The 26,663-nt window shown below is 41.9% G+C and overlaps 1 protein-coding gene across 1 annotated transcript in view; it reads left to right on the forward strand.

Annotated features, from left to right (window-relative positions):
- LOC134331909 (A-kinase anchor protein 13) overlaps positions 1 to 26,663 on the forward strand; it is an 88,411-nt gene that overhangs the window by 24,024 nt on the left and 37,724 nt on the right. The window contains exons 6-9 of the mRNA XM_063013446.1: positions 2,509 to 4,132; positions 6,332 to 6,414; positions 20,670 to 20,757; positions 25,537 to 25,652. Coding sequence (XP_062869516.1) covers positions 2,509 to 4,132; positions 6,332 to 6,414; positions 20,670 to 20,757; positions 25,537 to 25,652 — 1,911 coding nt within the window. The remainder of the gene's footprint in view (positions 1 to 2,508; positions 4,133 to 6,331; positions 6,415 to 20,669; positions 20,758 to 25,536; positions 25,653 to 26,663) is intronic.

The following is a 26,663-nucleotide window of genomic DNA, read 5'->3' on the forward strand; positions in this document are numbered from 1 at the left end:
TAAAATCATATATAAATAAAGTAAAATCATATATAAATGAAGTAAAATCATATATAAATGAAGTAAAATCATATATAAATAAAGTAAAATCATATATAAATAAAGTAAAATCATATATAAATGAAGTAAAATCATATATAAATAAAGTAAAATCATATATAAATAAAGTAAAATCATATATAAAGTAAAATCATATATAAATGAAGTAAAATCATATATAAATGAAGTAAAATCATATATAATTAAAGTAAAATCATATATAATTAAAGTAAAATCATATATAATTAAAGTAAAATCATATGTTTATTAGGTTTGTGCATTACAAATTTGCTCATTTAAACCCTGAGAGTCAGCCGTCATGCAGAAAGCAGGCAATAAAACTGAGCCAAGTAATAAATAAGGTGTAAAATACAGCACTAAAATACCTAATAATGATGTAATAAATATTTTTTTTAGATTATAGGTTCATGATTCTAAATAATCTTTCTCTTGCAAAATGGTTTAATTGTAGTTGAACGATTGTTTGCGATTCTATGAATAATTATTGTTACACCAGCACTAACAACCAGTCAGGCCGCAAACAGGACTGAGGTGACGTTAACACCATGCTTGTTGGATATAAGTCATAATAACTGTGTGTATGTGTGTAAGTGGAAATTCCTTTTGCTAGTCTGTAGGGTGAAAAATTACCTGATAAATGTCTCCAATTAACCTGACTGCATGTTTTTGGACTGTGGGAGGAAACCGGAGCTCCCGGAGGAAACCCACGCAGACACGGGGAGAACATGCAAACTCCGCACAGAAAGGACTCGGACCGTCCCCACCTGGGGATCGAACCCAGGACCTTCTTGCTGTGAGGTGACAGTGCTACCCACTAAGCCACCTTGCCGCCCTACCTGATAGAGAACATAAAATGTAAACAAAGTCAGATCCAACACGAAAGATGATTGATTCAGCTGGTGTTATAACAAGCAGCATTAACCAATCCATCCTGGTCAGGATTGCAGGATTGCAATGCCACTCCCCACGCCTTCCCAGACACGTCTGTGTAGATGCCCTGCTGGCTGGAATTAGAACCTTGGTGGAGAGCTAGAGTAATAGACCGCCGTACCACCCAGGCACCATGCAGTATATAACTGTATTATAAAAATTATTATTATAAGGAAGTGATAAAGCTGATAGTTGTGTTCCTGTCATTTACATTTCTAACACTAATAAGGGATCAGAGGAGCCTGAGCTCAAATATAAATATATTTGTACTTTACACCAGCATATTAAATAATGAAATTGATGTATTTTTTGATCACAATAAACTTGTAAAAGAACAAAAATTCATGAAAGGCTTTTTTAGCCATAGCACAGCATACCTGTCCATCAACAAGTGTGTTTTAACCTTCAACTGTATACTTTATATAATTTGGCATGTGATGTTGATATTAATATATAAAAGTCAAAGAATTTATAAGTCACTTTTCCCTGGTTAACTTATTAAATTAATCATATTTCTAAATGTTGGACTTGATTTTCGGTAATATTTCTTTACATAACTACTAATATAAAACCATCATTTATAATCTTAATTGTTTAGATTAAATCTAATCTAATCATGTAGCTGATTCACTCGAAATACCTGTAAAATTATTAACACACACACACAGAGAATGTGCAAAATCTTATGTAAATAAAGTAAAATCATATAAATCGTTTTACCCTTTGACTACACTCTGATTTGATCGTGCTCTATTTGCAGTTTTTCAACACAAAGAATTAAATTAGTCATTAAAGATAACGTGTTTGAACAATAATCTCGTTAGGATATCAGCTTGCACCACTTTTGCAGGTCTTATCACGTTTACACACATTTTTACACACACAAGCTGTTAGTAAAGCATTTTATATCGAGTGTCAAAATGGGATTTTTACCACATCAGTCACCATACTGACGTAACAGGACAAACAGAATTCACGTCCTAAACGTGCTCTCTAATTTTAACGTCTAGTTAGACGTTGCGAGATAAACCTGCCTGTACAAAACCATGGGCGATATTGAGTGTTCTATAATCCCCCAATACCCTCCTCCCTTCCACACACATTTTTTGCATCTGTGTTACAGCCTTCAGTATTTTGGGAAGACCCATCACAAGATTTTAAGTGTCTGTGGGAATTTGTACCCATTAGTCTACAAAGCATCCACAGACATCAGGCACAGACATCAGAAAAGAAGGCCTGGCTTGCAGCTGACATTTCAATTTATCCAAAAGTTGTTGCTTTTATGCACAAATATGTCTCTAAAGACTTTTGGTTTGATGTGGAGGAACTTGGGTGGCCTGCACAGTCATGCTGGACCAGAAAAGGCTCTTTCTCATACTCTAATTTATTTGATTTCATTTAGCTAAACTCAATACCCAAAAGGAGTGTTCACATACTTTAGGCCACACAGAGTGAGTTGTTTTGCGTTATTACATAACTGAATAAAACTAAATCTGTCATTACTTTATTCTGGTTCAGATCACCGCCAACTGCAGTCAGCTTCCGCCACCACCCAGTGCAGATGACCCGGAGACCAGCAAGTCCTGTTTTGAACATTCGGAACAGAACGACGTCAACACCACAGAGGAAAATTTTACCCCTGTTCATGTGAAAGGATACCAAAAGGAGCAGCACAGCTGTACGGGTCCGGTCCAGCATTGTGAGGGCGACGGAGATCCCTCCTTTAATGCCGAGGCTTTCGGCGACAGTGACGAGAGCGATGAGAACCAGGCGTGTTCTTGTAAAAACATCAACAGTGATGATAAAGTGCAAGCATTAAGCGAAGGGGAAGATAGCCGTGAGAGCATACAAAGCAGCCCTGAAGGAGAAAGTGCAGCTTCATCCTGTAACAAGGAGCAAGAGGAAACTGATAAAGCTCAGGACTCGGTCTGCCAGGTACAGTGGAACTCTAAGAGGCTGAAAAGGAAAAAGCAGAGCGGCTTGGGGAGACCAGATGAAGACCAGCTTTGGGACTTATCAGAGCTAGAAGATATGGGAATCACGCAGTCTGTAGGCACGCCTGAAAGTTCAGACCAGGAGTCTTATTCCGAGGGAACAGGACGTGATGACGAGAGAGAGGAATCGGTGGAGAACGAGAGAATAAATGAAGAGCTGGGGAATACAAACCAAGCAATGACCCAGTCATCAAATGCTTCATTTGACAAGGACGGGCAAGAATCATATGAGCCTGAGTCTTCACCTTCTGTGCATGACAGGCTGGAAGAAAATGCCTCCCGTCAGGCCTCCTGTGAAACACCAGGTGACGGCTGTGAACGAAAAGAAGACAGCGTTGAAGTACAGGAAGAAGATAGCCTTTCGTGTCTCGATTCTAAAACACAAAGTCCCAAACAATTTGATCCAAGCTGTCATCATAGTCCTCCAGAGGACACATGTCAAAATAATTCTGATCAACTTCAGACAGTCCTAGACGCCAAGCCTGCTCTGTGTACTCCTTCTGGTTATAGTTCTGAACCGGATGACATGTCTGACGTGACGGATAACATCATCTCTGTCTCACCAGAAACGAACGCTGAAACCAAGGAAGCCGCGAAGGATCCAGACCAAACAGAGGAAAGTGAAAGTGATAGTGATGGACAAAGTTTGGGATGCTCCTATGATGCTCATCTAGGTGTAGAATCTTCAACACTGAGGAATCCTGAGGAAACTGAAGGTATATCCTCAGACGAGGAACAATCAGGTTCTCGTAGTGACCAGAAAGTTCCCCCAGAACCGAATGTTTCCCAGAAATGCTACGTTCAGGACACGCCCGAGTACCAGGTTTCAGAGGCAGACTCGACAGAAAACACAGAAAACCCTGATAGTTTAGAAAGTGTCGTAAACATTGTAGAGAAAAATCTACAGCCTTGTCTGGACTGTAATGACGGTCGATCGTTTTCTTTAAATGAAACGGATACAGTAAAGAGTTCAGTCTCATTTGGAGAGGAAGTAAGGATGCCTGAACCTGCCGTTTGCTCCAATCTCGGATTATTGGACTCCTCAGATTCTGTGGTTACGGAATGTATTGAGGTTAAAGAAACGCTGGAAACAGGGGCTGGACTACAGAACAAGGATGAGGATAAACCTGTCAAAGTTCCTCAAAAAGGTAAGCTGTTTTTTATTGTTCAGTATCCATTAGATTAAAAAACATTCACGAGATTTACCTCCCTGGTGCCCTGATATGATGCATTAAAAATGCCATATTTGAATCATTTTCATTAGATTACAGTAAAACTTGTGAGACTTTACTGAAAGAAGGGTGTATGTTTGTTTAGATTTTGTGTCTCAGCAAGAATTACTCACTGCATGAGAAAAAAAACAGAGAAAATGGACCAATGACGTTACTGTGTTTGGCAGCATTAACTAAGAATGAACAGATTCATAAGAACAGGTCTTATTTGGGATTAAAAAGGAGTTCCCTGCTTTATACCGACACTATATCATCACAGTTTCAGTGTTTGTTTGTCTTTCTCTGCATTCCTGTAATGTTCCAGAGCGTCTGAATGAGTTCTAAATGAGTCACATGGGAGTCGTGTCTTCCTGCTTGGTCATTTTTGGCCGGTAGAGGGGGCACAGAGGCACGTTAATATGCTTTAGTTGTGAGTTTGCTTCTATACATTATGGCCAGCTACTTTGTTGGCAAACCTGCTTTTCTCTTTAACTGGGATACCCGGCTGCTCGGTCTGGTCCAGTTTTTCACTGGTGTGTGATGCCAACTTATTTCTTTCTGGGAACTAACCTGATGTTGCTGCGTTTTTGGCACACATGAGAGTCGAATGCCTTATAGTTACTGTGATGTCCTTTTTGATGTCTGCCCGTAAGTCCATGATACTTGTGTGCTGTACCAGTTGGTGGGATTGGGGTGCTGGCCCTGACTGGTTGTGATGGTGCAATTTCTCCACCTTCTCAGTTGCGGACTGCGATTGTTTCGTGTCTTTCATTTAGTACTTTGTTTCCATTATTTTGTCCACCTTATTTAGTTGCGTTTGCCCACTTTTTTTGTTTTTACATTGGTCAAGCATCTTCCCTTTGCAGGTGACCCACATTACAGTTACGTTACATTTTCTGGCATCACTTGACCATTTGCATAATTTTTAAAACGAACAAGCTCTCTTTGTGGCGGGACATTGTAAGATTGGACTACTGCAACTCTCTCCTGGCAGGTGCTCCCATGTCCACTATTAAACCCTTGCAGCTCATTCAAAATGCAGCGACCTGTCTGGTTTTTAACCAACCTAAACACCGCCACATCACCCCACTGCTGCGTTCTCTTCACTGGCTTCCTGTAGCTGCACGCATTCAGCTTAAAACACTTTGTCTACAAAGACAAAAATGGACCCCAAGCTACCTTCAAGGGCTAATCAAAGCCCGCTCTGTACCACTAGTCTCGCTCGACTTGATCCTCCACCCAGGAAGACGAGCATCAAGGCTCTTCTCTGTACTGGCACCCAAGTGGTGGAACGAGCTTCCCTTGTCTGTCCGAACATCTCAATCTCTTGCCATCTTTAAAAAACGATAAAACCTTCATCACCTCTTTACTACACACTAAGCTGACATGTACTTACTTACTTACTAACGCAAAAAACACTTTGGTTCTAACCGGTTTTAGCAGATTTGTGTTCTTGGACTGTTGTCTACTTAAACTAGAGTAAGGTAATGTTTACTATTGAAGCTCTTCTGTAAGTCTTTCTGGATAAGAGCGTCTGCTAAATGCCGAAATGTGAATGTAAGATCAACCAGACTCTGAAACTCTCTACATTTTAACAATAATTATTTTGTTTGTGGCTTCAAAAATCACTAAAAAGTAACGAGTATTTATTCTGCCGTTCCTGCTCAACATGCGCTGCTGTATCTCAGGATTTATTTACAACAGATGTAACTCAATAACTCCTGATGTCATTAAGATGTCCAGGAAAAGCAAAAAACACGCTGTCCTTCATTCAGCTGTTTTTCCCGGCTATTTTTCTTCCTGACTGTCAGTACATGACTACACCCATGTTTTAATAGATTATTGTTCCCTGTGCAGAATTGCATAACAGAGCTTAAATAGCTGTTCCATCTATTTTCAGATATTGCTCTGTTTTGTTAAAAGACTGGCGTGGCAGGGCATGTTTTTAAATCAGCGATCATTTTCCAAATATGACGATTATTTTCCTCTCTCAGATAGGAAGTTAAAAGACGTGCCAGGTCCCTGTTGTGCCATTTACCAGGATTTGCTAAATTAGTTTCTCGTCAGATTCGACCTCTGTTAACTTGTTATCTGATTGGCTGACGATGATGTTTGTGTCCGAATGTTTCCTCACAGGAGTGGATGGTGATTCAGAACATCAGATGGACTTTGATACAGAGATGATTCCTGATAGAAGCACAAATGATGATGCATCTGTGGTGAGTGTCGTCCTTATAGTGCATCTTATACACTATGACGTTAACAGTGCATTTGGAAAAGCTTGTCAAGTGATTTTGGAACATGAAAGTGGGACTCGCTCTTATTTATCCACAAGACCATTAGTAAGGTGGCACGTTGATGGTGGGTAATGAGGCCCGCCTGACCGCCTGTTAGAAGGGTCGGTCAAGTTCTTCCACACCAAACTCAGCAAACCATTTCTTTACTGACATCACATGCACATAATCAAGGCAGAATAAATGAGGCTGTTTCTCAAGCTTCTAACACCAAGGTGAAAGCATATGATATTTTACAATGTCACTGTATCCTGTAACACTGAAACTACAGGGGCTTAGAACAAACAATGTAAAAACAATCCGGACCATTATTCTTCCCTCACAAACTCAGATATCCTTCTTCTGGCATCAGTACACCAGAATGCTCCATCAGACTGCCAGACAGTGAAGCCTGACTGAATAATGTGCTCTATAGTCCTATGTTGTTGTGCTTTGCACCACTTGTCTGGCTACACCGGGAAACAATAAGAGCAAGGCCGGAAAACCCTGGACTGTCTGGTGTATGTCCGATAGCACCACTGACATCTGACCACCAACCCAGACCTCAGAGGTGATGGGCTACTGTAATAGACCGCTGCACCATCATTACACATTTATTGAAATGTTCAAAAATTCAAATCAATTAAAAAGTACCTTATCTAAGCTTGCTGTCAGAGGCAGTTTGCATTTTGGTAGTAAGTGTTACAATTGAGGCGCTACACATGATTTAAAACTTGCTGCTTCCATACTATACGCTCAGGTGGTCTAACACTGTTGCTTAGCTAATATTTTTAATAATTTCTATCTATCCATCCATCCATCCATCCATCCACTTTTAAAATTCATTACAATTACTAAATTAGGAATATACATATAATATTGTAGCGTCGCCACTGGGGGCCGGCACGGGCTTTACCCAGAAAGCCTTGCGGCAGTGGTGTCTAAGCTCACCGTAGCCGTGTATCCCGTTGTTGGGAGTGGGGTGGCTGCGGTGAGGGTTGGGTAAGTAGCCTTTATGTTTGTCTGTTGTATGAATGTCTGTGTGTATGAATGAGTGTCTGTCCCTAAACCACTGAATGAACTGCCAAAGGCAGCTCACTCGCGGCCCTGACGCTATCCTTCCTACTCGCCGGTGCCACATTGGTGTCAGAAGTGGGATTGTGGCATTTGGGTGGCTCTGGTGGTACAGTGGGCCAATATGTCCGGTCTGTTTGAGTGCGCTAGCCCAGGTGGCTGTAGGGGCAGGGTGCCCGGTCCAGCAGTGGGTGGAAGAGCGGCTCGGCAGTGTAATGGGGTGCGGTCTGGCCGAGGAGCCACCCAGTGGACGCTGGTGAGTGGGTCACCGGGACGGTTGACCATTAGGGAGGGGGCAGTGTAGCGTCGCCACTGGGGGCCGGCACGGGCTTTACCCAGAAAGCCTTGCGGCAGTGGTGTCTAAGCTCACCGTAGCCGTGTATCCCGTTGTTGGGAGTGGGGTGGCTGCGGTGAGGGTTGGGTAAGTAGCCTTTATGTTTGTCTGTTGTATGAATGTCTGTGTGTATGAATGGGTGTCTGTCCCTAAACCACTGAATGAACTGCCAAAGGCAGCTCACTCGCGGCCCTGACGCTATCCTTCCTACTCGCCGGCGCCACAATATCAGAGACAACGTAACAGATACAAAACACCCACATAAACCTTTCCTGCCGTGAATATAACTCACAAGAGTAAACACGGCGTTAAAAATAAAATAAAATAAAAAAAATCTATCTATCCATCCATCCATCCATCCATCCATCCATTCATTAACCTATACACATATCCATCCATCCATCCATCCATCCATCCATCCATTAACCTATACACATATCCATCCATCCATCCATTAACCTATACACATATCCATCCATCCATCCATCCATCCATCCATCCATCCATCCATCCATCCATCCATTAACCTATACACATATCCATCCATTCATTAACCTATACACATATCCATCCATCCATCCATCCATCCATTAACCTATACACATATCCATCCATCCATTCATTAACCTATACACATATCCATCCATCCATCCATCCATCCATCCATCCATCCATCCATCCATTAACCTATACACATATCCATCCATCCATTCATTAACCTATACACATATCCATCCATCCATCCATCCATCCATCCATCCATCCATCCATCCATTAACCTATACACATATCCATCCATCCATTCATTAACCTATACACATATCCATCCATCCATCCATCCATCCATCCATCCATCCATCCATCCATTAACCTATACACATATCCATCCATCCATTCATTAACCTATACACATATCCATCCATCCATCCATCCATCCATCCATCCATTAACCTATACACATATCCATCCATCCATCCATCCATCCATTAACCTATACACATATCCATCCATCCATCCATCCATCCATTAACCTATACACATATCCATCCATCCATCCATCCATCCATCCATCCATCCATCCATTCATTAACCTATACACATATCCATCCATCCATCCATCCATCCATCCATCCATTCATTAACCTATACACATATCCATCCATCCATTCATTAACCTATACACATATCCATCCATCCATCCATCCATCCATCCATCCATCCATCCATTCATTAACCTATACACATATCCATCCATCCATCCATCCATCCATCCACAGTTAAAAGATCCAGGTTTACCAGGGCAGAAATATGAAAATCTGCTTTATTAGACTAATAATAAGTGCAGTAATGAAAACAGTGAGATGTTTAAAAGTATTTGCTGCCAGTTTTTCTCTATAAAGTTTGCATGGCTTCATTATTGAGTTTATACACCTGTTATTAATGGTTGTGACTAAACTACCAAAGTAGTACCAAGTGTCTACAAACTTTCGGCAATGTAGTGCATGACCTAAATGTTATGTGTTCAGTGTTACTTGTAGCTCACGTTGTCATAAGAGAATACATGGATGCCCATAACAGGAAGGGAAGTTTCCTCTTAAATCCAGGATACGGCGCTCACAAAAGCTTTGGGCGCGACTGGATTACAGTGTTTGGATTTGAAGGACTTTTCTAATTCAGTATTCAGTTCAGCTATTAATGCTGCTGACTGCCTCTATTAGCAGAGGATTTTGCTTTGTATGCTGTGTTTACATGGTTTAGATGAAATCATGATAAACATGCAGGATACCTGGGTACACACGTCCAACTGGTGGCACTGTTTGCCTTTGTTACTGCCATTAAGACTGGTTCCCCACTGATGCTGTGCTGTGATTGGCACCCTCTAGTGCCATTCTGATATAACAGGCACCAGGTTTCATTTCAGCATTTTTATTGTCTGAAATGTGCTTGAATGTTAATAAAGATTAGATAGAAATAGACAAAACAGTAAAAAAAAAAAAAGGTGAGATAAACTAAAATTTTATTTTTCATTATATTCCACAATTATTTTGTTTTATAGAATTTTAGGTTTATTAAAGTATGTTTTACTGAGTTATTTGATGTATAAGTACAAATATAGAGACAATGTGTAGCTGAGCTGTTATATAGAAACGTATACATTTATTTGCATTTTGTTGTAACTCGGGGTGCCAGGTATTATTCTTAAAATCCCCTACATTTACTTAAAGTTAGCTTTTTATTCGAAAACATGTCATAATACAGTATTATTTGGCAACCCCAGTTCTACTTTCTGCTTAAACTCACCAGTTTCTTTTCTTTATACTTCATTTTCATTTACTGCTGCTTTATCCTGATCAGGGTTGTGGTGATCAGGGTCAGATAGATTGATAGATTAGATTACAGGCGTCTCTTCCGCCAATCCGGGTCCTTAAACAGCGTATGAAGACCCACCCACACATAGTCCGGCCCCCACCCAGCAGATACGGTGGCCAATTAGTATCTGCTGCAGGTACTGCCAATTATGCCCGCTAGATGCCGCCCAGCCGACCGGTGGCAACACCGAGTTTCGAACCGGGGAAAAATGATCCATTTTAATTTAATGTCTGTATATATGATCAGGCTCAGATAGGCTGACATTTTTGGAACTTAAAAAATTATTTTATGTTAGGACCATGATATTCTTAATGATTATGTAATCAACTAGTAATTAATGTTTGATTTGGATTTTTAAAATAATACCATAAGGCATAAAAATCCCAAACTACATCCTGAATCTTTTACTGTTCAGATTAAATCACATGCTGGATGTTTCGACCACATGTTGAACAGATATTTGTCCGGTACCTTTTCTCACCATGGTAACATTTCCTATTTCTATTCTGTTTAGCTAACACACTTCACGTGTGTGTAGCAGAGTGGAGCGGACTAACCGGGTCGAGCTGCTTCCATTGTGCGTGGCTGGTCAAAGCAAAGCTAGCTGGGCTTAAAGCAAGCATGTGAAGTCAGGAGCAATGTGGAAGTGTTTACTTTTCGGAGGTCAAACTGGAGGGGGTGGGAGTGAGTCGGCAGATAACAGGAAGCCATGTGGCCGTGTGTGTGTGGAGTGGGGGTGAGAACAGTGGAGCAGTTTAAGTCCGTCAGTGTTTGTCAGAAACCCAGAGCTCATAATGGCCTGTTTTTTTTACAGTGTTTATTAAGTGGAAGAAGAAATAAAGCTTAAGAAGGTTATTTAGCGTCACCGTGATAGTGTGGACCAAACTGCTAACATTTAGATAAAACTGCCTCACATTTATTTAAGTTTTAAATCACTTTCTGTTCTGTAAATGTTAGTGTTGAAATTGGTCGTCCAAAGGCTGGAGTCCTCGCTTCAGAAAATATTCTTACACAAACTCATGTTATAGAGGCCAGTAGTTTAATTATTTCATTTCATCACACAGCATCTTCATCATTCGTCGTTTATAGAAAATGCTTATTAGACTATAATAAATAATAATAGATAATAAAATGATGTATAAAATAGAATAGAAATAGATGATAAAATAGATAATAAAATAGATAATAAAATGATGTATAAAATAGAATACAAATAGATAATTAATTAGATAATGAAATAGATAATAAAATGATATATAAAATACAATACAAATAGAATAGAATATAGATAATAAAATAGATAATAAAATGATGTATAAAATAGAATACAAATAGATAATTAATTAGATAATGAAATAGATAATAAAATGATATATAAAATACAATACAAATAGAATAGAATATAGATAATAAAATAGATAATAAAGTGATGTATAAAATAGAATAGAAATAGATAATTAATTAGATAATGAAATAGATAAAATATATAATAAAATGATTTATAAAATAGAATATAAATAGATAATAAAATAGAATAGAAATAGAATAGAAAATAGATAATAAAATGATGTAATTAACTGTATGATCTGAAAAGATCACATCACTTTTTAATTCATTTTAGTTCTTTTTTTATTTCTTTATACCTTTTTATTACTACAGGCTTCACTTCTTAGTCCTTTTTTAGTTTTCCATACCTATCCATTACTTCTGGCTTTACTTTTTGTGCAAAGCTTTTTGTCCTTTTAATTAAACTCACTCCTCCTTCCACACCCTTGTGTCAGTAGGAGGGCAAAGCTAAAGCACAAATAACACAGAATCACAAAGTAACACAAAAAATGCTAAACAGAACAGGTTTTTACTTGCGGAATCGAATTATTTCACTGATATCACTTATTTCACTCACGCCTCATGTTTGTAAAACAATAAATGATATAAGAGCAACTAAAACCTATTTACATTTACAGGATTTAGCAGACGCTTTCATCCAAAGTGACTTACATTATACAGTCTAAGCAATTGAGGGCCCAACAGTGGGAACCTGGCAGTGGTGGGTTTAAACCAGCGACCTTTTGCTTACCAGTCCAGTACTCTTACCACTTGGCTACAACTGCCCTGTACTATTGAACGTCAGTGTTTAGTGAGTTAGTTTAAACAGTTAAACACAGAGACGGAGCGATCAGTCTGCATGAGGCCAAAACTGAGCTCCATGTTACGATTACCAAACACAATACTGCAGCTATTGTACTTCTGTAAACTCAACAGAGCTTAAAAATGTTTTACAATGTTTTGCAAACCTCCATCTGTTTCTTAACATTATTCAGAGTACATTCTGTAGCTGCAGGTAAGCAAATACAGTCTATCCTGATGGATTCAGTACTGTCTTGTCTGGGTTTGTCAGTTTAATGCGCTAGCCTCGGGGTCAGCTGTCTGTTCACTTTTCACCACGTTTGCACTGAATTGCTAGCGTTGTTTCTGCTAAATCGCTTTTAGATTCACCCTGCCGAGCTCAAACTACGATTTCTGCTTATCTCAGCTTCTGGAATTATAAGCAGATGGTAAGAATTTGCTAAAGGTGTTGCTTTGTTTTGTCCAGACAGCCCCCAGACTTCATTCTATACTTTGTTATAAAGGGTGTGTCCTGTCGTGTGTGTGTGTGTGTGTGTACAGGGATGAATACATGTCATCAGCACCACAGGGTGAACGTTAAAACGCTAGCAGTCTAACAGAGCCGTGCTATCAGTCTGTCACAGGGCTCGGACTTCCTCGCCCCTCAGGAACTGATCTGATAGGTGTGATTCAGACTCGTAGAGGGACGGCGAATGTTGCATGGACAGGGTGCAAGAGGCTGCATGGGTGTGTTTGGGTGGATACATGAAAGTATAGGACAAGCAGCTGAGAAAAGAGAGAGAGAGGGATTGGAAAGAGCGAGAGGAGGGGGAACGCAGAGGGCCCAGAGGCTGAGCGAGTGAAAGGGGCTGGCTCTTCACACAGATGTGAAAGATTAGCAGCTTCTCATTTTCCCAAAGCTCCAGCAGCAGCCGAGACTCCGCTCGTCACGACCTCATGTTGGAAATTCTGTGGAATAAACTTTCTCAACATCTTTGGGAAGAATGTACGAGAGACACAAGCGAAGGTACAGTTTGTGTGCCAAAAGAGGGAGAGATGTGGACGTGGTTTTATTGAAGGTGAGCAGGGCGAGATCTCCTTACTTTAGTGATATTGTTGCTTTCTCTTTAAGTGGTATATCTTTAAAATATTGTAATGAACATAATTGTGACTTAATTAATGGGTCGTTGGTCGGTTTTTTTATTCAAACAGTTATTCACTTGTGATTTTACCATATTAATGATTCTTTTTATTTAAAAACGTAGTATTTAGTAGTATCAGATGGGTAACAATCTAGGACTAGGCAATATGACAGTGTTACCAGTTGTCCCAGTGCTGCATTTCATTTCCATCAACCGCCTGGTTGCGACAGGTCCGCTTTCACCCGGAAACAAAGGGTGAAGGGAAAGAATACCCAATCCATCCCCAGGCACAGCCAGTCATATCTGTGTAGACGCCCTGCCGGCTCATGGAACCTCTGCGATTCGACCCCGGGTCTTAGAGGAGGGGGAGTGTGCATGGCAAATGAAGGATGCAATGAGGAATGACCTTGTGAATCAGATCTGCAGAATGAATGTAGATGATTAAGCAAATTATATCAAGAGCATCTTTTTCTACACTTTTTATAAATGAGTAATAGATGGATATGTTCTGTTATCATGTTATACATCTACATATGAGGTGAACATGGATTCTGGCCTGATTACCCACCCCTAAATGGCTATAAGACAACATTATCTAACATATTATTGATTGCCCTAGACTTGGCGAACTTATTTATGACGTATTTGATGGCTTGGCAGTCTGTCTTTTAGCTTAAGTGGACTCGTGTTAGATTTAGCACTGGGTCCTGGATTGCAGCTTTGGCATTTTTATGTTTTGTTTTTGTCTTTATGAAGCTTGTCGTATTTCGTGGAATAACATAATTGTATAAACATCAGTAAAACTGTGGGTCTAGTGTTAATACCATGGTATAAATAGATCATTAAAGCTGTGCTGTAAAATGCTGAATCGTTTTGAATGAACAGGGCAGGACTGCTTTGTCATTTCTGTGTGTGAGAGATGAGCAAACATGACAGAGGAGAAAGATTTTATTCACCCTGGACTCCACAGTCTGTGATTATTAGGCAGATTAGATGCCGTGTAGAAACGACACACTTTTGATTAAACTGGTCTAAACAAATAAAAGTCAAGATCAGTAGTTTCTTTCACTTTTATAAACAGAGGAAAGTCCTTAATTGTGACGTGTACAGTTAGTACTGTAATACAGGACTTCATATTTTATTAAACATACTGTCTGATTAGGGCTAGAAGTGTGAACTATTTCAAACCTATAGTCATTAATTTGGAGGTTCGCCCTACCTGACTTACCGCTTTAACAGTCTTCACTCTTCTCTTTTCAAATTGTCTGTAGAAATTAGTGCTTATTCAGGCAAAAGAGAAGCTCTGAAGTCAAACGCTGGTTGGACAAGAAGTCTTGGCTCTCAGTCAGTGTTCTAATTCATCTCAAAGGTGTTCTACTGGGTTTACACTGTACCAAATGCGTACCAAACCTGTCAAACAGTGTGTTTATGGTCCTCACTTAGTGCACAGGGGCACAGTCATGATGGAACAGGAAAGGGACATTACCAAATCTTTACCTTCATCAAACCCTTATATGTAATTTGTAAGTGTCTAAACTCCTGATCACAATAATTAGGACAGGATGCATACTTTTGCCCATATAGTGTGTACATGTAAACAAAATCCCAGATGAACATCATGGAGAAACAATAGAAAATGAGTTAGCGTGGACACTTTGACCTGCCTGTGAAAGCCCAGTCTCTTATACAGAAGGGTTTATCGCATATAAGAGTCGATGTGTGTTGTGACACATTCACCTCATCACCAATTTGAGCCACAGCAGCTCTTCTGTTGGTCCGTACCATCACCACAACCACCATGTGCTCTGGCAACAATCACACTATTGGCCATCCAACAACCTGCTGGTGGTTTGTGACTTGTCCCTCATCAGATAACTGTCAGTAGATACTCACCAAGGAGATACTCACCAAGGCCTCCTGTTTCTGTTTTGGAAATCCTTCAACCCAGTCGTCTGGCCACAATGATCTGCTGCTTATCAATCTCAATCAGGTCTTCATGCTGGTCAGATCAACACAGGAACTACGAGTAACAGCAATCAGCCCAACATGTAATATATTCCTCACCCTCACATGCACAACTGGTGCGAAATGCTCTTTAACATGCACTGTTTTGGTTGGGTGGTTTATCAGTGTAGATTGTAGGAGTGAAAGTATCCAACCACTTCTGTTTTACCATTTTACATACTTCCAGTGGAGTTATTAACTTCACATTTACACACTCAGTGAATGTAAAAAGTGTGCATATTTTAAAGCATAATTAAAGTTATATGTGGGAAAGAAATTGATGGAGGGTTTTATGTTACTGAAAATGTAAAAGTGCAAAACAAAATATAAAGTTATAGTTTCAACTGTGCAAATTACCTGGTTTAATTAGCATGTAACATGTAGCATGTAGCAATAATGGTGTAATAAAGGTGTAGCAGTTTCCTAAAGTTCCTAGGGACAGAAGTATTTAACAACACTTAATAGAAAAGAACCAAAAACTGTCCTTAAAAAGGCGCATCACACTTAATTTTACAGTATTCCTATAGACTTGTGATATGAACAGTAAAAAGAAGGCCAGCAGTCCTTAGGATGATCTGAAAACAGCAGGAACAACAGTTATACGCTCAACAATCATCTTCATTCTTCAAAAATAAACACATGGCATCTAAAACGTGCACGATGAAACAGAAATGGATCAATTTAAGTCATTTTACAGTGTGAAATCATGAGGATAAATCAGAAAAATCCATTAATGACATTCAGTAACAAAAACAGACTTGTGTTCTGTATAAAGGTATAAGAGTCGATACACACTTACACACTCATGTATTTGGTTTAGAAAAGCCACAGCACTACATATCAACTTAAGCCAGAATACTTTTGTCCCTTTGCTGTTCAAATCGCAGCTAATGGCTCAAAATAGTCCCGCGTCACTCAGTTTTGTGGACGTGTCTGTGTTTTATACGTGCATACTGTACTGTATGTGAAAGGGGTGAGGGGAATTTGGTGGCAGTCTGGGAGCCAGCATCTCGATCCTAACGGTTTCCTCTGGCTCACGGCCTAGAGAGACCGATGGAAACAAGGCACTTGGCCAAGTGACTTCATACCACTGCAAATCCCTGCCCCTACCCTCAGCAGCAGTTTGACGCTCTAACAGTTTTATGAACGAGCTCGGAAGCAAGAACATAGCAACACTTTTAATAATCGATCGACATGCCTTTCTTATGAAAAGTAAGACGTTTCTAATTCCAAGCTGTTTTTTTCCCAGGCTTTTGAATCAGGCATGCATCAAGGCCTAGTCTTAGGAACGTTTATTTTTATACCAGATGTGGGTTTTTTGGGTGCATGTCCTGGCACGGTCGTTTGCATTCATTCTTCTGGTCCTGCAAAGCTGTAATGAGAACAGCTGTGGTGCCAGATTCTAGTGAGAGAACTCGGGCCATATCTGGCAACATCAGCCAAGCAGAAGTATGTGGTGTAGTTTGATGAGGTTTTCTGGAACTGGACAAGTGGCAGATATGAAAGCTTCTAGTGTTTCAAGTTAAATCAAAATAGCAGATAAAGCTTAAACAAATGTTTGAATACCTGTTTGTGATTGTTACATTATGGTGCATCTACTGAGCTTTGAGAGATGCACATTATGAACAATGTGATGTTACCATATCACTGCATAAAAGATTTATTTTATATACTTCATTTTACTTAGTGAAATGCATATATGTAAATGTTCACTGTCCATGTGCTAAACATGTTCATCACTATTAACAATTCTGTATCACACCCCAGGAAAGACGTGATTGGTCAGTTTTGCTGTCACTTGAAATTGGCCGTGTGTCTGAAGGATTTTCTGCACCGTGTTGTTGCCGCATGACTGACTTACATAAATGTTGTTCCTTCGTGGTGGTTCCTAATAAAGAGACTGGTAGGTGTGTATAAATAAATAAAACCAGTGTGTGAGTGCGGCGCTGTGATTCATTTTTGGTTTCCTCACCGGTCCTCACTGGACTTTCTGTATTTGGGTTTTCCTCAGAGCTGGCTGTGGGATATTAGTGGTGCACAGTGTGGTGGGAACTACTGAGTGCTGGTTTGTGTGTGTGAGCTAAAGAACCTATCTGGGCTCTCTGGAGGCACTTCCTGAGGCCTGTGCATGGGACAACAGAGGGCTGTGTTTCCTCACTCCACTGGTTCCTCAAACACACACACACACACACACACACACACACAGTGCCCACTCAGTCCCTCATGGAGGAAGTTCAGCCCATCAATGGCGTGTTGTGTGTTTTTAAATTGCTTTTAAACTGTGCAGGGACGCTGTGCTTCTTTATTTTTGACAAGCTGTAGTGGTGCAAGTGAAATAATCTACATGGACCCAGTTTAGATCCTCACATGCCCTGATCTGGACCAGGCTTATTTCACTTGTTGTTTGGATCTCTGTGCTACGATTCCTCCCCCATCTCTCTCACAATGTTTCTCTTTTCTTTTTGTACGGCTTCCCTTATGATTCTCTTTGTTGTTCTTTAACCAGTCCTTGCTTTTGAAAAACCTGTTTTTGGCCCTTCAACTAAATGCTGTTTGCTAATAACAAAGCGTTCGTATGTTGTACGTTCTCCAGGCAGGTGAACATGCCGTTTGCTTTATTCCCACTCGCTGTCTGGAAAGCATTGTGCCCTGATGCTTTTAGCAGCGTAACATGAGAGCTGAGTAAACATTGCTGATCGAGTTCATTCATTCGCCTTTTCTGGATCAAAAACTGACATAATTGTTGCCTTTGATCTTGTTTAATATGATCAACGCTGATTCATGGGGAGGCGCGGCACATGAACCGAATTAGCTTCATACACACGCCTGGCAGCACTTTCAGTTCTACACACACAGTTAGGAAGGTTTATTTACCAAAATGTCGCTTTAATTACCTAAACATCGGAACAAGCCAGGAATATAGTGTAGTCAGGACACTACAGAGGCAGAACACTTGGAGGCAGTTTAGAGGTTCTGCCTCCTGTCATGTTTTCAGAGGTTAGAGGAAACCGGAATACCTGAAGGAAAACAACCCGGACATACTGGGACAGTGTCGGAAGGTGGGAATTGAACAAAGGTCATTAGGACCCATGTTGCTTTAAGTCACCGTGCCACTTGTGTCTTTAAAAAATATTGTTCTAATTATTGGGGTGTTTTGCTCCAATTCTTTCCCATGATATTTCAAATCTATAAAAATATTGTATGAGGAGTAGTATAGTGTTTGTTAAATTCTGGGGATAGAGTCACTGTGATCATCCGGTTACTGGGTTTGTGGATAGTGTAAAGAATTCCCACTGTCCAGAAAATGTTGGCAGAAGGATGTTTGGTAAATGCTGTATTGGACAAAAGCTCAGGGTGGGAGTCACAACAAAAAGGACATGTATTGTGCTGGAATAAGTGACACTGTCACTGCTGGACTGAGAATAGTCCACCAACCAAAAACATCCAGCCAGCAGCGCCCCGTGGGCAGCGCCCTGTGACCACTGATGAAGTCTAGAACACGACCGACTCAAACAGCAGCAATAGATGAACGATCGTCTCTGACTTTACATCTACAAGGTGGACCAACTAGGTAGGAGTGTCTAATAGAGTGGACAGTAACTGGACATGCTGTGTCTGATCCACTCATACCAGCACAACACACACTAACACACCACCACCATGTCAGTGTCACTGCAGTGCTGAGAATGATCCACCACCTAAATAATACCTGCTCTGTGGTGGTCCTGTGGGGGTCCTGACCATTGAAGAACAGGGTGAAAGGAGGCTAACAAAGCATGTAGAGAAACAAATGGACTACAGTCAGTAATTGTAGAACTACAAAGTGCCCCTATATGGTAAGTGGAGCTGATAAGATGGACAGTGAGTGTAGAAACAAGGAGGTGGTTTTAATGTTATGGCTGATCGGTGTATATGTTGCTCATGCTGTGATATGAAGTGAATCAAAGCTTGACACAAAGCTTTATCCTGATCAGGGTCACAGGGAAACTGGCACCACCTGAAAACATCATCTGACTCCACTTCCCCATTTGTTTGCTGACAACTAGCAGCAGAAAATGCCAGTCCATCTTTCATATGTTTTGGGAGGTGTGTGGAAACCTGGGGTACACACATGGAGACAGTGAGAACATACCAAACTCCTTACATAGATTCTTGGGTATCGATAACCTTACATAGGTTCTTGGGACTCTGGGACTGTGCATTACAGTATGGTAGGTAGGGTGGGTTTAAACTTTATATTACCAGTTATTATAACTGGTCAGGGTTGCAGAGGGTGTGGTCACAAGCTAGAAATACTCTGGATATGGGTTTATCCTATTAGACATAGCCAATCATGTTTGCATCCAGCCTACAAAGCACAAGTGCCTTCTGTAGTACTTTTTACCTCTGATACTTCACTGACCAGGCTTTGCTTATAATAAACAGTTGTAGCCTAGCAGTTAGGGTACTGGACTAGTAATCAAAAAGGCTGTGGTTCAAGCCCCACCACTGCCATATTTTCACTGTTGGGTCCTTGGGCAAGGCCCCTAACTCCGAAAATGTAGACTCCCAACGGTTGTAACGTTTTTCTCAGTTTCTGTCTTCACGTCATCCTCAAACATGCTGAACACAGACGCCCACTCTGAGGGTCCAGCCGAGGCCGCTGCGGTGTTTTTTTCAGCTAGCGTGAGGTGGTGTGTGTGGTGCGGGGTACCACAGACTCACAGCTGTTTCAGAGGCTCTTCAGCATCTGGTCTGAACTGAATTCAACCCTCATCCTGTCTGTAGCTTGTGGCCATACATGCGGAGGAAGCTCTGAATTCTCTCGCTCTTTCTGCTGTGTGTGTGTGTGTGTGTGTGTGAGGAGTTTCAATATCTTACTTCTGCATTTCGATAATATATAACTCTAATTTTAATAAGACGCTCTACTTCCCTATGCAGCGTGCTAGTTAGAACTATAGCCTGGGGTTTTACCTCATAAAGTTTGCGAGCCAAAGTCATGTGGGTCCGGGAGCAGAAACCGAATCCGAGACTCCCAGATTTTGGAGACTCTTATTCGTTTCTGATGATGAGAAGCGATGAATTTCGGTTACGTTGGCTGGTTTGATGTGTCATTAGCATATGCGCCGCAGCCTACTGTTTCCAGTCAGTCGCTGTCACATGCTCACGTATCTTCCTGTTTCTACTTCCAGATTCACAGAGAGGGGCACTCGGTCGGTCTCGACGGCTCCACGCACGCCAACGGGTCTCTGGAAAAGAGGCACAGCTCAGAGTCCACAGGTAAGGATCGGGGGGGTTTGACTGGCATGACGAGCTGGACGCATGTTATGAGTCTTTACACAGATTATAGCAAATACAACACACCTAACAGCAGGTCAGGTGCTATCATTTTATATGTGGAGCTGTTTAACTTTGGAATAACAAACCCTATTTCCAAAAAAGCTGGGTAACATTTTGTAAAACACAATAATCAGTAATAATATCAAATAATTAAGTGATTTACTGATCAGCTTCTTCGTATTTTGTAAATTGAAACACATTTAGAATGTGATGCCTTCAACACACTCCAAAAAAGTTGGGACAGAGGCGTGTTAACCTCATGTTCCATCACCTTTCTTATTAATGAGACTTGTTAAAGGTGTTTCTGTATAGAATTGATGTGTTTACTGTTTGTTTCAGGCTGCAATCATGTCTGTTTAGGCGCCCGGTCGGTCATTAGCACAGCTGAGATACAAACTTTGACCCCAGTGGTCATAGGCTGAGTTAAGTTAGTCAGAAACTGCAGATTCTTTTTTTTGTGCTACAGTAGTGTTCACAGTGTAACACAAAAACATCCAGTAAGCAGCAGTTCTGTTGCTTCTGTTCCGATTTTTAGCATGTTCAATTTTTACTCAACTGCATTATGCTTCCTCTCCTACTGGTGCTGACCCTCGCCCCTGATTGAGGAGAGCCACACCCTGATCAACGCATTATTCCTCGACTTTGTGCAGACGCCATCAATCAGCCAGCAGACGTCGTAATTGAATCAGTTATGAGCTCCCTATCCGGCTCCCTCCCTGTATAAACAACAGCCAAACGTTGTTCATATAGCCGCCCAGCCAAGCCGGATGGCAGAGCTGAGATCCGACATGATGTATTCGAAATCCCAGCTCTGGTGTGCTAGCGTGTTTTACAGATGCGCCACCTGAGCGGCCAGAGACTCTTTGTTGATGAGGAAGGTTGAAATAAATTAGCCAGACTTGTTTGAGCTGAGGATGAGGCTACAGTAACTCAGATAACCACCAGCCTCCCGTAAGACAGCCAGTCGTGTCTGTGTGGGCATCCTGCTGGTTGACAGCACAGTCAAAATTAGACCCAAGATCTCAGTGCTCGTACCTAGTGCAGCTAGCAGTGGTAGCTCAGCTGGTAACGTGCTGGAATCATAATTGGAAGGTTGCTGGGTCAAGCCCCATCACCACCAAGTTGCTACACTTGGGCCCCTGGCTTTAATGAACTAAAATTAGAAGTCTCTTTAGATAAAGGTGTCTCCTAAATGCCCTAAATGTAAATAAATAAAGACAGGATTAGGGAAGTTTGTATTTCTTATAAACGGCAGGAGGAAGTCTGATTCATTCCAGCATTTAAAAATGTTCATGTCTTCTGGTAGCTGGAAGTTTTCAGATGTGTGGAGATCCGTGATGTAACGTCTGGTGATGTGACCTCATGCTTGAATGAATAAAAAAGATGTCATGTCGTTCTCACATCGACTGAGTCACATCGAGAGCTAAATAAAAAGCGCCGCTGGTCGAGCCGAGGTCACTGCGTGGTGGCTCCTCGTCTGCGCCGACTGTATGTAGGTCTGGTTCGTGCATCGATGTTTTGAGCGTGACATGACAGGATGCTCAGCAGGATGTGCTATAGATAACTCACAATACCATGAATAGTGCTGCTGTGAAGAAAAATGCTTCAGTTCCAAGCTCACTGCTACATTCTGACTTCTGAGACGCCACTGGAGTCATAAATCGCTGATGGTTCAATTTATTATTCACTTTCACTCACAGACGAGTCCGTAATGAATCAGACTCAGTGTGTGTTTAAATTGAGTTTGTTTTTAGATCATCTGTCTCGCTGCTAATACAAAATAAGAAGAAATTACATAAATACTGAGCAGAAATACTCATTCTTTGAAAAGTTTTTTAAATAAAAGCTAAGATGTTTATAGTGTAATTTAATAAAAAAAATTTTTTATACACTTTCATTCTTTCTGATGCATCTAGAGCCTAACCTGGAAACACTGGGGGCAGCGAACCTCTGCAGGGCTTTAGTCAGTTACAATGCATCATACCCCCACCCATGTACTTACTCACACACACCAGGGGACAATAAAGTGTAGTAAAGTGCAGACAGTCATCTTAGTGAAAGGTTTTTAAGAGGTGGGAAGAAACTCGTCAGGACATGTCGCGTGTGCAGGGCATATTGGGTGTGCAGGACGTGTCTCGTGTGCAGGACGCGTGTGTGCAAGACGTGTTCTGTGTGCAGACATGTTGCGTGTTCAAGACGTATTGCATGTGCAGGACATGTGATGGGTTGCGTGTCCAGGACGTGTTGTGTGAGCAGGAAGTGTTGTGTTTGTGTGCAGGACATGTGTGTGTGTGTGTGTGTGTGTGTGTGTGCAGGACGTGTGTGTGTGTGTGTTTGTGTGCAGGACGCGTGTGTGCAAGACGTGTTCTGTGTGCAGGAAGTGTTGTGTTTGTGTGCAGGACATGTGTGTGTGTGTGTGTGTGTGTGTGTGTGTGTGTGTGTGTGTGTGTGCAGGACGTGTGTGTGTGTGTGTTTGTGTGCAGGACGTGTGTGTGTGTGCAGGACGTGTGTGTGTGTGCAAGACATGTTGTGTGTGTCCAGGACGTGTGTGTGTGTGTGTGCAGGACATGTGTGTGTGTGTGTGCAGGACATGTTGTGTGTGTGTGTGTGTGTGTGTGTGTCTCGTGTGCAGGACGCGTGTGTGCAAGACGTGTTCTGTGTGCAGACATGTTGCGTGTGCAGGACATGTCGCGTGTTCAAGACGTATTGCATGTGCAGGACATGTGATGGGTTGCGTGTCCAGGACGTGTTGTGTGAGCAGGAAGTGTTGTGTTTGTGTGCAGGACGTGTGTGTGTGTGTGTGTGTGTGTGTGTGTGTGTGTGTGTGTTTGTGTGCAGGACGCGTGTGTGCAAGACGTGTTCTGTGTGCAGGAAGTGTTGTGTTTGTGTGCAGGACATGTGTGTGTGTGTGCAGGACATGTGTGTGTGTGTGTGTGTGTGTGCAGGACGTGTGTGTGTGTGTGTTTGTGTGCAGGACGTGTGTGTGTGTGTGTGTGTGTGTGTGTGTGTGTGTGTGTGTGTGTGTGTGTGTTTGTGTGCAGGACGCGTGTGTGCAAGACGTGTTCTGTGTGCAGGAAGTGTTGTGTTTGTGTGCAGGACATGTGTGTTTGTGTGCAGGACATGTGTGTGTGTGTGTGTGTGTGTGCAGGACGTGTGTGTGTGTGTGTTTGTGTGCAGGACGTGTGTGTGTGTGCAGGACGTGTGTGTGTGTGCAAGACATGTTGTGTGTGTCCAGGACGTGTGTGTGTGTGTGTGTGCAGGACGTGTGTGTGTGTGTGCAGGACATGTGTGTGTGTGTGTGTGCAGGACGTGTGTGTGTGTGTGTGTGTGCAGGACATGTTGTGTGTGTGCAGGACGTGTGTGTGTGTGTGCAGGACATGTTGTGTGTGTGTGTGTGTGTGTGTGTGTGCAGGACATGTGTGTGTGTGTGCAGGACATGTGTGTGTGTGTGTGCAGGACATGTGTGTGTGCAGGACATGTTGCTTGTGTGTGCAGGACGTGTTGTGTGTGTGTGCAGGACATGTTATGTGTGCAGGACATGTTGTGTGTGTGTGTGCAGGACATGTTGCGTGTGTGTGCAGGACATGTTGCGTGTGTGTGCAGGACATGTTATGTGTGCAGGACATGTTGTGTGTGTGTGCAGGACATGTTGTGTGTGTGTGTGCAGGACATGTTGCGTGTGTGTGCAGGACATGTTATGTGTGCAGGACATGTTATGTGTGCAGGACATGTTGCGTGTGTGTGTGTGTGCAGGACATGTTGTGTGTGTGTGTGTGTGTGCAGGACATGTTGTGTGTGCAGGAAGTGTTGTGTGTGCAGGACATGTTATGTGTGCAGGACATGTTGCGTGTGTGTGCAGGACATGTTATGTGTGTGTGTGTGTGTGTGCAGGACATGTTGTGTGTGTGTGTGTGTGTGCAGGACATGTTGTGTGTGCAGGAAGTGTTGTGTGTGTGTGTGTGTGTGCAGGACATGTTGTGTGTGCAGGAAGTGTGTGTGCAGGACATGTTGTGTGTGTGTGTGTGTGTGTGTGCAGGACATGTTGTGTGTGCAGGAAGTGTTGTGTGTGCAGGACGTGTTGTGTGTGCAGGAAGTGTTGTGTGTGCAGGATATGTGTGTGCAGGACGTGTTGTGTGTGCAGGAAGTGTTGTGTGTGCAGGAAGTGTTGTGTGTGCAGGAAGTGTTGTGTGTGCAGGACGTGTTGTGTGTGCAGGACGTGTTGTGTGTGCAGGATATGTCTGTGCAGGACATGATGTGTGTGCAGGAAGTGTTGTGTGTGCAGGAAGTGTTGTGTGTGCAGGAAGTGTTGTGTGTGCAGGATATGTGTGTGCAGGATATGTCTGTGCAGGACATGATGTGTGTGCAGGAAGTGTTGTGTGTGCAGGAAGTGTTGTGTGTGCAGGACATGTTGTGTGTGCAGGAAGTGTTGTGTGTGCAGGAAGTGTTGTGTGTGCAGGAAGTGTTGTGTGTGCAGGACATGTTGTGTGTGCAGGACATGTTATGTGTGCAGGAAGTGTTGTGTGTGCAGGAAGTGTTGTGTGTGCAGGAAGTGTTGTGTGTGCAGGAAGTGTTGTGTGTGCAGGACATGTTGTGTGTGCAGGACATGTTATGTGTGCAGGAAGTGTTGTGTGTGCAGGACATGTTGTGTGTCTCTTCTTTTTGACTCTTTGGCTCTTTATGACTCCTGGGAATAAAACCTATTGATTGTGTTTGTTACAGACAGCGTTCCGTCTTCGGTCCAGCACAGTACAGGCAGCACGACCCTCCGAGACTCAGGAAGTGACACGGATGGCTGTACCAGCACCGACACGGGAGAGGAGGGCATCTTCAGAAAGGTAAAACAGCTTTTGTTTTATTGTGGCTAAACATATTTGAAAACCTCGACTATTAATACTAAAATTGAGGCTTTAGAATATTAACAAATAAAAATATCCATACATTAAATTTTTTACTTTTAGAGTTTTTCTAATCTATTTTGAATAGAGTTACACAGAAGATCACTGGGCTCAGGACAGAGTACCAATCGCCTATTAACCTACATACATAGGGACAATTTAAAGCAGCCAATCCACTTTCTGCAGGTTTTTGAAAGGTGGGAGGAAACGGAATCCAGACAGAAACTCATGTGGATGTTTAACCCAGTAAAAATGCCGTTTTCCATAGAACTTGTTTAATTTTATACGGTACGAGTACATGATAATTTGCTTTCAGTTTAGTGCTTCCTTTTAAATTTTACTGTGTGGACAGCATGATGAAAAAAGGCTCAAGCTGCTGGAGTAATACAATGAACATCTGTTATTTAGCTAAATATGAGTCACTGGAAGTGCAAACGGAATCGGACGGTCATATTCAAGCAATCTGTTACTGACCCCAAATTTAGTATTCATTGCTAGAAATTTATCAAAAATAGGACTGTTATAAATTAGAAGCTGCTAGATCATCATGTAAAGTGGACTTAGACTATCATGAACTTAGAAGTGGCAGTACAAGGAAAAATAGCATCTTTAGGCTTGAAAAGAACTTTGAAAGCACTTTGTAGTTCTACAATTACTGACTGTTATCCGGTCTGCATGGTTTCTCTGCATGCTTTGTAAGCCCCCTTTCACCCTGTTCTTCAATGGTCAGGACCTCCACAGAGCAGGTATTATTTAGGTGGTGGATCATTCTCAGCACTGCAGTGACACTGACATGGTGGTGGTGTGTTAGTGTGTGTTGTGCTGGTATGAGTGGATCAGACGCGGCAGCGCTGCCGGAGTTTTTAAACACCGTGTCCACTCACTGTCCACTCTATTAGACACTCCTACCTAGTCGGTCCACCTTGTAGATGTAAAGTCAGAGACGATCGC

This window comes from Trichomycterus rosablanca, chromosome 17 (genome assembly GCF_030014385.1).
Source record: "Trichomycterus rosablanca isolate fTriRos1 chromosome 17, fTriRos1.hap1, whole genome shotgun sequence".
Lineage (NCBI taxonomy): Eukaryota > Metazoa > Chordata > Actinopteri > Siluriformes > Trichomycteridae > Trichomycterus > Trichomycterus rosablanca.